Source organism: Bufo gargarizans, chromosome 1 (assembly GCF_014858855.1).
Source record: "Bufo gargarizans isolate SCDJY-AF-19 chromosome 1, ASM1485885v1, whole genome shotgun sequence".
Taxonomy (NCBI): domain Eukaryota; kingdom Metazoa; phylum Chordata; class Amphibia; order Anura; family Bufonidae; genus Bufo; species Bufo gargarizans.
In genome coordinates, this window is record NC_058080.1 from 579,492,529 (window position 1) to 579,507,008 (window position 14,480).

General features: G+C 40.8%; 1 protein-coding gene across 1 annotated transcript in view; it reads right to left on the reverse strand.

Annotated features, from left to right (window-relative positions):
* Nucleotides 1-14,480, reverse strand: part of CUX2 (cut like homeobox 2) — a 478,876-nt gene that overhangs the window by 34,242 nt on the left and 430,154 nt on the right. Inside the window, 3 exon segments of the mRNA XM_044275790.1 lie at nt 1,421-2,050; nt 5,546-5,627; nt 5,721-5,769. Coding sequence (XP_044131725.1) covers nt 1,421-2,050; nt 5,546-5,627; nt 5,721-5,769 — 761 coding nt within the window.

Here is a 14,480-nt window from a genome sequence, read left to right on the forward strand (position 1 = left end):
GTGGGCCGGGAAACCAGTACGAGCCCCAGAGCCGCTCGTACTAGTGTGGGCCACAGGGTCCCTAACATGGCGGTCCCCTTGCTCTGCCTGGCGGCATCTCCGCCGCCTTGGGGGCTCATCATCATCGCTAGATGATGAGGAGGATGCGGATGACAACAGGAATGTGGGGTCATCCTCATCCTCACTGGGACTCTCGGACTCGGAGGCAAGCTGGGCGTATGCCTCCTCGGCCGAGAACGTCCGGCGGGCCATAGGGGAGTGTGTGTCTGCGTGTATATGTGCGTGTGTGTAACTCTTTATTTGGTGTGCGTGTGTGAGGGGGCACAGGTGTTCACGAACTCACCCTAAAACTAACAGAAAAAATATATAAACTAACTAAAAAAAGGGCAAAAAATGTGGGGAAAAAAAATTCAAAACTGCTGATCAACCTTCCGAAGTTGATCAGCGGTGGGGTGTGCGATGCGCTAACAGTGGCCGGACGCTAAGTGCCGGCCACAGTCAGCGTACGCAAAAAAAAAAAAAAAAAAAAAAAAAAGCACCCCAAAAAAGGTGGGGGGGGGGGGGGGGGCGCAAGTGGCAGCACCCCTGGGGGGTCTAGGGTCGCACAGCTGTGCTGTGGACCCCAGACACCCTAACTGGGGTGATGCAATAAAAGTTAAAAAAAAAACTACCTTTCCCTTTTTTTTCCCTGCCTAAACCAAACTTTCCCTAGCTGTCCCTATGTACCTGATGGGGTGCTGGGGGCAGAGATCGGGTCCTGGGGGCACAGATCGGGTGCAGGCAGCTCCTCTCTCCTCCGGCTCCGGAACACAAAAGGAGGAGGAGAGGGGCGCCTGCCTCTTTTGAATCTGCCGCCGGACCGCCCACAGACCAATCAGAAAGCGATCCTGAGTGGTGATGTCACCATCACCACTCAGGATCGCTGGATGGTGATTGGTGGAGTGAAATCACACCACCATCACCATCCTGTTCCGGGTTATCGGGTCTTCAGAGACCCGAATAACCCGGAAACGCAGAAAACCGCAGGTCTGAATTGACCTGCGGTTTTCTGCGATCGCATACATGGGGGGGGGGGTCACCGGACCCCCCGGCGCATTTGCCCCAAGTGCCTGCTCAATGATTTGAGCAGGCACGGGGTTCCGATCGCCGCTGGCCGCGCGGCGGTGATTGAAAATACACAGGGCGTACATGTACGCCCTGTGTCCTTAAGTACCAGGGCACAAGGGCGTACCTGTACGCCCTGTGTCCTTAAGGAGTTAAAGCATCATAGATTATTATGACGCTGTGAGTTTGGGTTAGAGGAGCAGTGTTCGGTCCAGTGCGGTCATCACATTGCGTGTTTCCCAGACTGAACATGCTGGTGTGAAATTAGCCTTACTGTGAGTATGTACAGGAGGTATTCCTCACATAGACCACTTACCTCTCTGCCGCACTTGAATAGTTCTTAGTGCCAGAACATTCTGCTCATCTGAAAGAAACTGCTTCATCTTAATGAAGGGTTCTTTCCCTTTCACAGTAAGTTTTCGCCATGGTTTGGGACGGGCCAAAATCTCACTTACTGATCCCTGGGAAAGACCCAGGACATAGTGACCAAATACTCGTTGTCCAATATTATGTTTTAATAGTTGCTCCTTGACTTGAAAAGCAATTTCAGAAGTGTCTAGATGTTCATCATCCATGGAGCTGCAGTTGGTTCCTTCAGACTGATCACTATGTGGGCTAGAATCTTGATTGCCAGAGGACTGGTGATTGTTGGCAAGTATATTGGCCTTTAGTGTGTAAAATGGAGACTGAAATGAATGCCCATGGTTGCTTTCAGTCTTGAGCAATGTTACATGATTCTTGAGGGCTGGCTCCCCTGCTAATTGTTCATTATCACTGTAAACAGAAGATGGGCAAAGGGTCCTACGAACTTTGTTTCCAAGGGATGTTTCCAGCACAGACAGAGCAGGACTGGGTGTAGAAATTCCATCTCTTGTCAAAGGAGAAACGGAGTATGGTCTGTCACCTGGCACAAAATCTTTTGGGGCATCTTGAAAATGATCTTCATCTAACAAAAAAAACCACATGAAAAATATTTTACAATAGTAAGGTATACTGCAAGTAAAGAATCCATACTCTCATAATAGCCAGCTGAACACATGAATCACATCAATTTGTTCTTAAAGGACATCTGTCAGCAGATCTGTACCTATGAAACTGGCTGTTACATGTGCACTTGGCAGCTGAAGGCACCTGAGTTGGTCCCATGTTCATATGTGCCTGCATTGCTAAGAAAAAACATGTTGTTTTTATATATACAAATAAGCCTCTAGGAGAAACGGGGCGTTGCATTTACACCAAGAGGCCCTGCTTTCTCTGCAACTGTCGCGTCCTCAGCACTTTGATTTAACAGGGTCAGGAAGTGAAAATTTCATCATGCCTGGTCCTATCATTTAAAGTGGAGCGGGTGTGGCAGTTGCAGAGAGAGCAGAGACTCTAGCTGTAAAGGCAAAGCCCCCGTTGCTCCTAGAGCCTCATTTGCATATATTAAACCATTATTTTTATCAGCAATGTGGGCACACTTGACTATGGGACCAACACAGATGCCTTCTGCTGCCAAGCCCACATGCAAAAGATCTTCATAGGTACAAATCTTCTGACAAATGTTGTTTAATTTCTACATTTTCTACCACCGTCTGTAAACAAATAATTGCCACACATAAGAGATGGAATATTTTGTTACAAAAAGGATTGGGGCCGGAGGATTAATATTAATGGTCTATAAACCACATTATATAAGAATTTGGAAACTTATGTTGCTGATACGTAATTATACACAATACAAATGGTTGCAGAGTATGGTTTTCACACCCATTATCATGATCCAGCAATTCCTGACTGCCCAAAAATCCTGGTTTTAATGAAGGATGAACAGATGCAAGACTTCTGCAGTTGAAGAGGGGTGCAGTATCAATTTTTTTAAACATGCCTATGAGGTCTACGTGGTGTTACCGAAAATGAAGCTGACAATGTTTAATATTCTGCATACTCTGCACATTAGGACGCATCAGAGAGATTAATTAACATAATTCTGCCAGTTTTACAATCTCAATAAAAAAAATTACTGTGAACGGACTACACTATATAGGACACCTGAAAAATGGGAAAAAAAAATCTACATTTAAAAAATATATACAGTCAGGTCCATGAATATTGGGACATCGACACAATTCTAACCTTTTTGGCTCTATACACCACCACAATGGATTTGAAATTAAACAAACAAGATGTGTTTTAACTGCAGACTGTCAGCTTTAATTTGAGGGTATTTACATCCAAATCAGGTGAACAGTGTAGGAATTACAACAGTTTGCATATGTGCCTCCACTTGTTAAGGGACCAAAAGAGTTGGGCCAAGCTGTTCCGTGGGCAGATGTGTGTTATTCCCTCATTATCCCAATTACAATGAGCAGATAAAAGGTCCAGAGTTCATTTCAAGTGTGCTATTTGTATTTGGAATCTGTTGCTGTCAACGCTCAAGATGAGATCCAAAGAGCTGTCACCATCAGTGAAGCAAGCCATCATTAGGCTGAAATAACAAAACAAACCCATCAGAGAGATAGCAAAAACATTAGGCGTGGCCAAAAGAACTGTTTGGAACACTCTTAAAAAGGAACGCATCGGTGAGCTCAGCAACACCAAAAGACCCAGAAGACCACGGAAAACAACTGTGGATGACCGAAGAATTATTTCCCTGGTGAAGAAAACACCCTTCACAACAGTTGGCCAGATCAAGAACACTCTCAAGGAGGTAGATCTATGTGTGTCAAAGTCAACAATCAAGAGAAGACTTCACCAGAGGGTTCACCACAAGATTTAAACCACTGGTGAGCCTCAAAAACAGGAAGGCCAGATTAAAGTTTGCCAAACGACAACTAAAAAAGCCTTCACAGTTCTGGAACAACATCCTATAAAGCTTAGTTTGCTCAGCATGCATGTTGGTACTTGTAGTCCAGCATGCAGGCGGAACCTACACCCCCTGAACTTCATGGTCGCTGTCATGGCACTTAACAGGTTGAACTTAGTGTTAGGTTCCCGTCTTACAGAGATCGCCTTGACGTGCGGCAGACGGGCTCAAATAATTTATATCTCTATATAGCATAAGCAATATAATTCATTTTTGTACTTTATTTGGTTTGCAGAGTGCTGTTGCATTGTATATTATATCCTATGGACAGATGAGACCAAGATCAACTTGTACCAGAGTGATGGGAAGAGAAGAGTATAGAGAAGGAAAGGAACTGCTCATGATCCTAAGCATACCACCTCATCAGTGAAGCATGGTGGTGGTAGTGTCATGGCGTGGGCATGTATGACTGCCAATGGAACTGGTTTTCTTGTATTTATTGATGTAACTGCTGACAAAAGCAGCAGGATGAATTCTGAAGTGTTTCGGGCAATATTATCTGCTCATATTCAGCCAAATACTTCAGAACTCATTGGACGGCGCTTCACAGTGCAGATGGACAATGACCCAAAGCATACTGCAAAAGCAACCAAAGCGTTTTTTAAGGGAAAGAAGTGGAATGTTATGTAATGGCCAAGTCAATCACCTGACCTGAATCCGATTGAGCATGCATTTTACTTGCTGAGGACAGAACTGAAGGGAAAATGCCCCAAGAACAAGCAGGAACTGAAGACAGTTGCAGTAGAGACCTGGCAGAGCATCACCAGGGATGAAACCCAGCATCTGGTGATGTCTATGCGTTCCAGACTTCAGGCTGTAATTGAACACAAAGTATTTGCAACCAAGTATTAAACAGTGTTTTTTATTATTTTTCTGCCCCATTACTTTTGGTCCCTTAACAAGTGGGAGGCACATATGCAAACTGTTGTAATTTCTACACCGTTCACCTGATTTGGATGTAAAGACCCTCAAATTAAAGTTGACAGTCTGCAGTTAACGCACATCTTGTTTGTTTCATTTCAAATCCATTGTGGTGGTGTATAGAGCCAAAAATGTTAGAATTATGTCGGTGTCCCAATATTTATGGACCTGACTGTATACTATGTGTAATCAATCTAACAACACAACAGCTATTTGTGGCAGATGAATGGGGCTTGGCTTTCAGTTGTGTCACATACAAACAGTTTATGAAGCTTTTTAGAAAAGTAGCAGGGAACGGTGACCGGAACAACCTTAGGTAGTGTGCACTGTATTTCTGAACAGCATGATATACTGCAATCTGAGTGATGCATATATTTTTTTTTTTATTACCTGTTGTTTTACCAACATGTTCCAGATCACTGTACAAACATTTTTTACCATTCCCTACCCCCAATAGAAATGTAATTAAATTGACTCGTGTGTGTATGAGAAGGTAAAATTAGATTGTGGCATGTACTGGTGCCAGGGACTGGTGTCACTGCAAGCCAAGTACAGTGCTGGGGAATATGTTGGTGCTATTTATAAGCAATGGAAATAAAATGAAAATCACAATAGCAGAGCAGAATTGGAAGGGTAGGATTTTAAAAGTGGACAGTACAAGAATGTTGTGCATACCCTGCTTTTCTGGTAGGTAGCTCTGTGAAGGGTAAAATGCTTCTCTTTTGACTGCTACGTTTTCTTCTGACTTGGAAGTCTCCTGCATAAATGGAATATCTTATTAGGGGCTGATAAACATATCCATCAATGTGTAAGCAGTATTCTTACATTAAACACTCTTCAAATTACGTACTGGGGCAAGTGCACAGCTGGATGTAGCAGACTTCATAGCTTTTAATATGCTGTAAGAAAAGAAATAGAATTACACTTGGTGCCATAAAACAGCATGCTACTTGAATAAATATCTACAAAAAAACTGGGATGAAGCCACAATAACCCTAGAACAACAGCCATGTTATATTCTGTCACCGCGCTGTACAGGTTGTAGATCAGCTGTTCAGACCTTTGTGCTGTGTATGGTTTAATCATGTACGAAAATACAAACTGCCTCACATAATGAAAATTCCTTTGCTGGCTTTATTCGTTTTTCCATCTCATTATACACTGCTTGTTTCCATGGTTATGACCACCCTGCAATCCATCAGTGGTGGTCATGTTTTCACACTCTACAGGAAAAAGCACTAGCCTATATGCCGTCTTATGGTCCCAGCCACCAGAGAGGCTGGCACTTTTTCCTATAGTGTGCCAGCACAACCACCACTGATGGATTGCAGGGTGGCCGTAACCATGGAAACAAGCAGTGTATAATGTGATGAATCAACTCACCAAAGGAGGCAATATGGACAATCACAATACATTAGTAAGTGCCTTGTATTAACTTCTTCTACATGATAAATCCCATTTGCTGAAGTGAGACCACTGTTTAAACTATGATCGTTGGCTGTCTTCAGACAGGTCTAGTGTTGAAAGGTCACACGTTGCACATTTACAATTCATTAATGACACAAGATAATTTACTTGTTTCACAAGCATTGAATGAACGTGCTTAGTAGAATCGTTCAGTCACTACATGCATTCACATTACACGATTATTGTCCACCATGAATCACTCGTTTCTGAATCGTAACAATTATCTACTCATCTAAATGAGCCTTTAACCACTTCCTGACCGCCTATTGACTATAAACGTCCTTGGGTGTCAGTTTATCTCTCTGAATGACTCAACGAGCGCTGTGTATTCAGATCAGGAAGCGCTATGCCGCTTCCTGTCCCGGCCTGGTGGTCATGTGATCGCTGCGGCCGGGTGAGTGCAGGAGCTGTCAGGTCTTTCATAGACCTCGATCAGCCCTGCACTGAGGCTGTACAGCCTCTCTGGGGGGTGTATTTTTCCTGCAACTGGGGCTACTATGTCAGCCCCAGTTACAGGAGAAATCAATAGTTAAAAAAATAAAATTAAGTTAAATGTCCCCCAGGGGTCTTGTAGGACCTTATGGGGGACACAAAGTGTAAAATAATTTTTTTTTAAAAAATAACAAAAAATAAAGAATTTTGAAAAAAAAGTTTCCCCCAAATAAGTAATAATTTATTTTTTTACAAATAGAAGAAAAAAAAAAATCAAATAGACAGATTTGGTATCACCGTGTCCGCAACGAACGGCTCTATAATAATATCATATGATCTACCCCATCAGGTGAACGCCGTAAAAAATAAATAAACATTGCGCCAAAACAGATTTTTTGTGATCTCACCTCCCAAAAAACATAATGTCAATCAATCAAAAAGTCATATGTACCCGAAAATGGTAGCAATAAAAAACGTCACCTCATGCCACAAAAAATGAGCCCCCACACAAGACCAGAGCCAGAAAAAAAAATGGCTCTATGAAAATTGCAACACAAAAACATGATTTTTTTTTTAACTTAAAAATGCTCTTATTGTGTAAAATGCAAAATTTGGTATCGCCTCGTCCGTAACAATGGGCTCTACAAAAATATCACATGATCTACCCCATCAAGTGAAAGGTGTAAAAAAACAAAAACAAATAAACATTATGCCAAAACAGTTTTTTTGGTCACCTCACCTATTTGGTATCATTGCGTCCGTAATGACCGGCTCTAAAAAAAATATCACATTATCAACCCCATCAAGTGAATGGTGTAAAAAAAAAAAAATAAATATTGAAAATTTACACCAAATAGCTTTTTTTGTGACTTCACCTCCCAAAAATGAGATAAAAAGCAACCAGAAAACCAAAATGTACCCCAAAATGGTGCCAATAAAAGCTAAAGCTTGTCTCGCACAAAATAAGCCCTTACACAGCTTATTCAATAAAAAATTAAACCATGACAGAAAATTCCATGTTAGAATATCCAAATGCCGCTCCTTCCCTTCTGAGCCCTGGCGTATCCCCAATTACGACCACAATTGGGGTGTTACAGGAGAAAGTGGGTAGCAAATGGGGGGGGGGGGGAGGGGGAGATTTTTTCCTGTTATCTTTTGTGAAAAAGAAAGCTTAGGCCTAAAGCACAATTTTCTTGTAAAAAAAAATAAATGTAATTTTTCATTTTCACACCCAAGCATTAAAAATTCTATGAAACAGCTATTGAGTGAAGTGCTCACTACACCCCTTAAAAATTCCTTGGGTGGTGTAGTTGACAAAATGTGGCAACTTTTTGGGTGTTTTCACTGTGGGGTTACCTCAGGGCCTCTTTAAATGCAACATGGTGCCCAAAGACCATTCCAGCACAATCTGCCCTCCAAAAACCATATGGCACTCCTTGCCTTCTGTGCCCTGTCATGTGCCCAAACAGCGGTATAGGACCACATATGGGGTGTTTCTGCAAACTGCAGAAGCAAGGTAATAAATATTGAGGTTTGTTTTATTGGTTAACCCTTGAAGTGTTCCAGGAAAAAGTTGATTAAAATGGAAAATCTGCAAAAGAAAGTGACATTTTGAAATTTCACCTCTATTTTGCTTTAATTCCTGTGGAATACCAGTTTTGAATAGTTTGAGGGGTGTCATTTCTAAAATAGAGTCATTTATGGGTTGATTCTATTATGCAAGCACCACAAAGTGACTTCAGAACTATACTGGTCCTTAAAAAAAAAGTTGACTTTGGAAATTTTCATAAATATTAAAAAAATTGCTTCCAAAATTCTAAACCTTCTAGAGTCCTAAAAAAATTAAAATTACATTACTAAAATTATGCCAACATAAAGAAGACATATGGGGAATGTTAATTAATAAATATTTTATGAGGCATCACTATCTGTCTTAAAAGCAGAGAGATTCAAATTTAGAAAACAGTGAATTTTTTCACATTTTCGTTAACTTTCGGATATTTTTAAAAAATAAAAGTAAAACATATTGACTCAAATTTACCATTAACATGAAGTACAATGTGTCACGAAAAAACAATTAGGCCTGGTCAGGAAGGGGGTAAATAGCCTGGTCTGGAAGTGGTTAAAGTGTAACTGTCATAATTTTATTTATTTTTGTAATGTGTCAGGGCAGTGATACTGACCATTTTTGTATTATACTTTAATTACTGAAATCATACATTTCTGTTAGAAAAATTGCTCTAAAGTGGCCCATTTTGAGCCGTAGCAACGCTCATCTGTCTTCTGTTTACATAATAGTGGAGACCTGCTCAATACGGACTGTTATGTAAACAGAAGACAGAGGAGCATTGCTAAGGATCAAGATGGGCCACTTTACAGCTATTTTTCTAATAGAAATGTATGATTTCAGTAATTTACCGTACCAGTACCGTATATTACACAAATGGTCAGTATCAGTAAGGCTACTTTCACACTTGCGTTCAGAGCGGATCCGTCTGGGGTCTGCACAGACGGATCCGCTCCTATAATGCAGACGATGGGATCCGTTCAGAACAGATCTGTCTGCATTATATTTTAGAAAAAATTCTAAGTGTGAAAGTTACTCAGACGGATCCGTCCAGACTTTGCATTGAAAGTCAATGGGGGACGGATCCGTTTGAAATTGAGCCATATTGTGTCAACGTCAAATGGATCCGTCCCCATTGACTTACATTGTAAGTCTGGACGGATCCATTTGCCTCCGCACGGCTAGGCGGACACCCGAACGCTGCAAGCAGCGTTCGGGTGTCCGCCTGCTGAGCGGAGTGGAGGCCAAACGGTGCCAAACTGATGCATTCTGAGCGGATCCGCATCCACTCAGAATGCATTGGGGCCGTACGGATGCGTTCGGGGCCGCTTGTGAGAGCCTTCAAACGAAACTCGCAAGCGAAGCCCCGAACGCTAGTGTGAAAGTAGCCTAACACTACCCTTATACATTACACAAATAAAAAAAGAATGACAGTTACACTTTAATATAAGTCATCGAGTTCTACTACAGACTGCAAGTTGGATCTTTCCACCCATTAATGTTGCGTGAACATGCCCTCAGTCTTTAGCTTCAAACACAATAGTTTTAATAGCTCCACTTTTCTACCACAATGTACAAAAAGTCACTGTTAAAATATATACATTAAAATGTATTTGATCCAGCATCTGTTAATCCAGCACTCGTTCACAGAAAAATGTCAAATCATGGAATTGTACAATACGAGAAGCAGAAGATGGATCGGAGATAAAATTAATGTTGTCCAATTAAACAAAAAGTTATAAAAAGCTATGTTTTGTAACCTAACAAGTGAATTTTATGCATTTTTCAGTAACAATATGAAATCCAGAATAACAGAGGATCAGATGCCAGATTAAATGAATTTTAAGCAGCATCCATGAGCAAAGTTTACTTAAAGGGAATGTGTAACCTTTGGCAAGCCCTAATAAGTACAGTAATACCTGTGCAGAACATCTGCCACTGTCTCTGGAACATATATTTTTATAGTGATACTCACCCCCCATTCCCTCGATATGTGCCTGCAAACCAGTCAGGGAATGCATTGAAAGGACTCCTGTGCATGCACATGATAGAAAGGACTCAAGGAGAAGGGCTGCTATGGCAGCTCTAATTATAGGGAATTTAAGTAATAAAAAAATAATTACCGGTATTAGAAAAATAATCAAGTATTTTTAATTTAGCAGAAAACAGGGAGGGGCTGGAGAGAAAGCAAACAAAACCTACAGAAGCCAAATGTATCAAAACCTAATTTAAAAAAAAAATATGATTTTAGCCCACAATACTTGTATAATAAAAAATAATAATAATAATAATAATCATAATAATAATATGGCTCTGTGTGTCCATAGCCTTTAATCTAATTTGTTACAGATATATTACCAAAGTGCTTTACATTATGTCACAACAAACCCTGTAATGAAAATCTATACATGGTTAAAAAGTAGAAAAAAATATGACATTACAGTATACAGAATATGATGTAATACGTGCAGCAACTGTCACTATAATAAGCGCAGGGTCTACTAATCAACATGTCTGTACTCTTTACATTGTAGAGATGGTTAGTCTCAGTGAATGCTTCTGTGTACGGATGATGATCTAATACATCACCAAAATGACATCTGTGCCACAGGATAATAGTGAAGTGCCAGTCTCCAGGGCCTGAGATAGAGAGCTTGTCCAAGGCTCCCTCAGGAATCCAGACACAACTGTACAGCAAGCCAATGATCCTACACATTTCTAACCCAACTGTCACATGCGCTGCCCTACATTCCCTCAGTGACAGAGTTCTGGTACTGATTTCGAAGAGCCCAAGGGACCTTGGGGACTTCATAGTCTGATCAGAGGCTGTGCTTCAATCAATCATCAACTATTAGCTTCCTTATGCTGGAACAGGCTTACAGTGATAAGTATTTATGTGATTAAATTACATGTTATTCCTCAAAATACAGGCCAATATACAATTGTAAATTAATGTAGGAGCATCAGGCACTTATGCTCCGGGCCAACGGCTTCATACTGTGGCATTGGTGGCGGTATAATGTGCTGCACTGTGCTATTTTGTTCTGTTGGGGCGGTATTTTGTTCTGCACTGCCGACCTACTTCAGTTGTCCGTGCCTGCTTGTGCTGCCCTGCCTTCCATCAGTTTGGATGGCATCTACAACATGGGGGGCAGAACATGTCCTATCTTTTTGCGGAAAGGCCGGATCGCGGACCCATTAAAGTGAATGGGTCCACTGCGGCTGCCCCACAGACTGTGTTTGTGCATTGCGGCCCGCATTTTGCGTGCCACAGCACGACCACGGGGCGCACAGGTTCGTGTGCAGGAGGCCTTACAGTAGAAACTCCCAAAAAGTGACCCCCTTTTGGAAACTAGGGAATAAGGTGCCAGTTAAATTGGTACTATTTTGGGGTACATATGATTTTTAATTGCTCTATATTATGTTTTCTTTGAGGCAAGGTAAACAAAAAATGGCTGTTTTGGCACCATTTTTATATTTTGCAACATTCATCTGAGAGGGTAGATCATGTGCTATTTTTAAAGAGCAGGTTGTTACGGACACAATGATATCAAATATGTCTATTTTCTTTGTTTCAGTTTGACATAAAGCATTTTTGAAAAAAAATATTGTGTTTTTTTGTCTCTATTTTCTGAACGCCATATTTATTTTTATTTTTCTGCCGATCGTTTTGTGCAGGGGCTCGTTTTTTGCAGGAAGAGTTGACGTTTTTCTTAATACAATTTTTGGGTACATATGAATTTTTGATCATTCATTATTACACTTTATGGGGCAAGGTGACCAAAAAATTGGTTGTTTTGGCACAGTTTTTATTTATTTTCACAGCATTCACCTGAGGGGTTAGGTCATGTGACATTTTTATAGAGCCGATTGTTATGGACGTGGCAATACCTAATGTGTACTTTTTCTTATTTATTTAAGTAAACAATACACAATAATTGCATTTTTGAAACCAAAAAAATTATGTTTTAGAGTCTCCATAGTCTGAAAGCCATAGCTTTTTTATTTCTGGACCGATTGTCTTAGTTAGGATCTCATTTTTTGCAGGATGAGATGACGGTTTGATTAGTACTATTTTGGGGCCATACGTCTTTTTGATCGCTTGGTGTTGCACTTTATGTCATGTTAGGTGACAGAAAATGTTTTTTTGGCACTGTTTTTATTTAAAAAATTTACTGTGTTCACCTGAGGGGTTAGGTCATGTGATATTTTTATAGAGCTGGTTCTTACGGATGCGGCGATACTGAACATGTATACTTTTTTTTGTTATTTAACTACACAACAATGCTTTAATGTTTCCATGTTCTGAGAGCTATAGTTTTTATTTATTTTTTGAGCGGTTTTCTTATGTAGGGGCTCTTTTTCTGCGGGATAAGGTGATGGTTTTATTGGTACCATTATGTGGGACATACGCCTTTTTGATCACTTGGAGTTGAACTTTTTGTGATGTAAGGTGACAAAAATTGTTTTGTTTTTTTACACAGTTGAAAAAAAATTTTAATGGTGTTTATCGGATCGGGTGGATTATGTGATATATTTATAGAGCCGGTCGTTACGGATGCGGAAATACCAAATAGGTCTATTTTATTGAATTTTTTCTATTTCTAACAGCATAGCGCTTCCTGATCTGTATACACAGTGCTCGTTAAACACTGTGTATACAGCGATCTAGAAGGCTGGGACACCTGGGAACTGTCCTTGCCTTCTCTCTAGGTTTCCCTGCTGTCATTGACAGCGGGTCCCCCGTTCGGCAGCTGAATGATGAGCGTGCAGCTGCCATCTCAGAATGGACGTTCCAGAAAGTCCATTCAGAGAGAAACATCCACCCATAGGAAGTTTATTTCCTATGGGCGGATGTGAAGTGGTTAATTAATGCTGTCTAAGACTACACAGTTTTAAAATGCACCAAAATGATCACAGTGGCTGATGCTGGATGATAAATCTGACACCGTAAATTTAGACTGTCTAGTCCAACTGTTTACCACCTAATAGTCGGCTTAGTTTGTGTGAGACTTATGACACAAAATTTGGTCAAAATTTTGGCGCACATTGGTGCATCTTAGGCCATGCCTTTTTCTGATAAGCCACACCTACTGCCCGGTAAACCACACCCCGGTATATAAAACCCTTAAAAAATGCGTGAGTGCACCAAAATTCTGGCTCAATCTACGCAAGAACTCACTTGTATCCAGAGGTTGCAACCACCCTGCAATCCAGCAGAGATGTCCATGCTTGCACACTATAGGAAAAAGCTATGGCCTCTCTGGTGGCCGGGACAGTGGGAGCACACATAGGCACACATGTGCAGCAGCTCCCCTCCCAGCTACCATATCTGCCACGGTGGTCATAACCCCTTGAAACGAGCCATGTATGATGTGACTGAAAAATGAATCCAGCCAGCAAAGGAGGCAATATGGACAATCACAATACATTAGTATATGATAAATGCTATTTGCAGAGGAGACACAACCCCTTTTAATGAAGTAAAGCTAGGAATGTTTATGTGCACTTTTTGTGCTGCGTTTTCCTATACTGAAATCAATAGGGTAAAATGTTACAGCAAACAATATGAAATGAAATGTAACGTGATAAAACATGCAATTACTAACTGTACAGTGTAAATGGGACTTTTTTAAAAATAAAATCCCACTATCGATTCTGTAAAAGTACTCTGTGTCAATTTATATGTATTAGTCCTTATGCACACAGCCATGTCCGTATTTTGGTCCGCAAAAATGGATTTGCATCTTCTGTGTACAATCCGTATATTTCTAATTCCCATCAATACAAATTATTATTCTTGTCCGCAATGAAAGCAACAATAGGACCTGCTGTATAATTTGTGGAGTGGCCAAACGGATCTGCAAAAAATATGGATGTGTGCATGGCTCCACAGTAATGTAAGGGTCAGTGTGTTATCTGCAAAAAATGTGGATAGCAGATGGATGGAAAATGTAGTTGCATGCATAAGGCCTAACAATATATAGAAAACTCTACATTTCAATGGGTCCAGAAAAAAATAAAATAAAATAAAAATAGAACATGTCCTATTATTGTCCGTATTAGGGACAAGGATAGGACTGTTCTATTAGGGGACAGCTGTTCGGTTGTGCAAAATACGGAATGCACACGGACATCTGCATT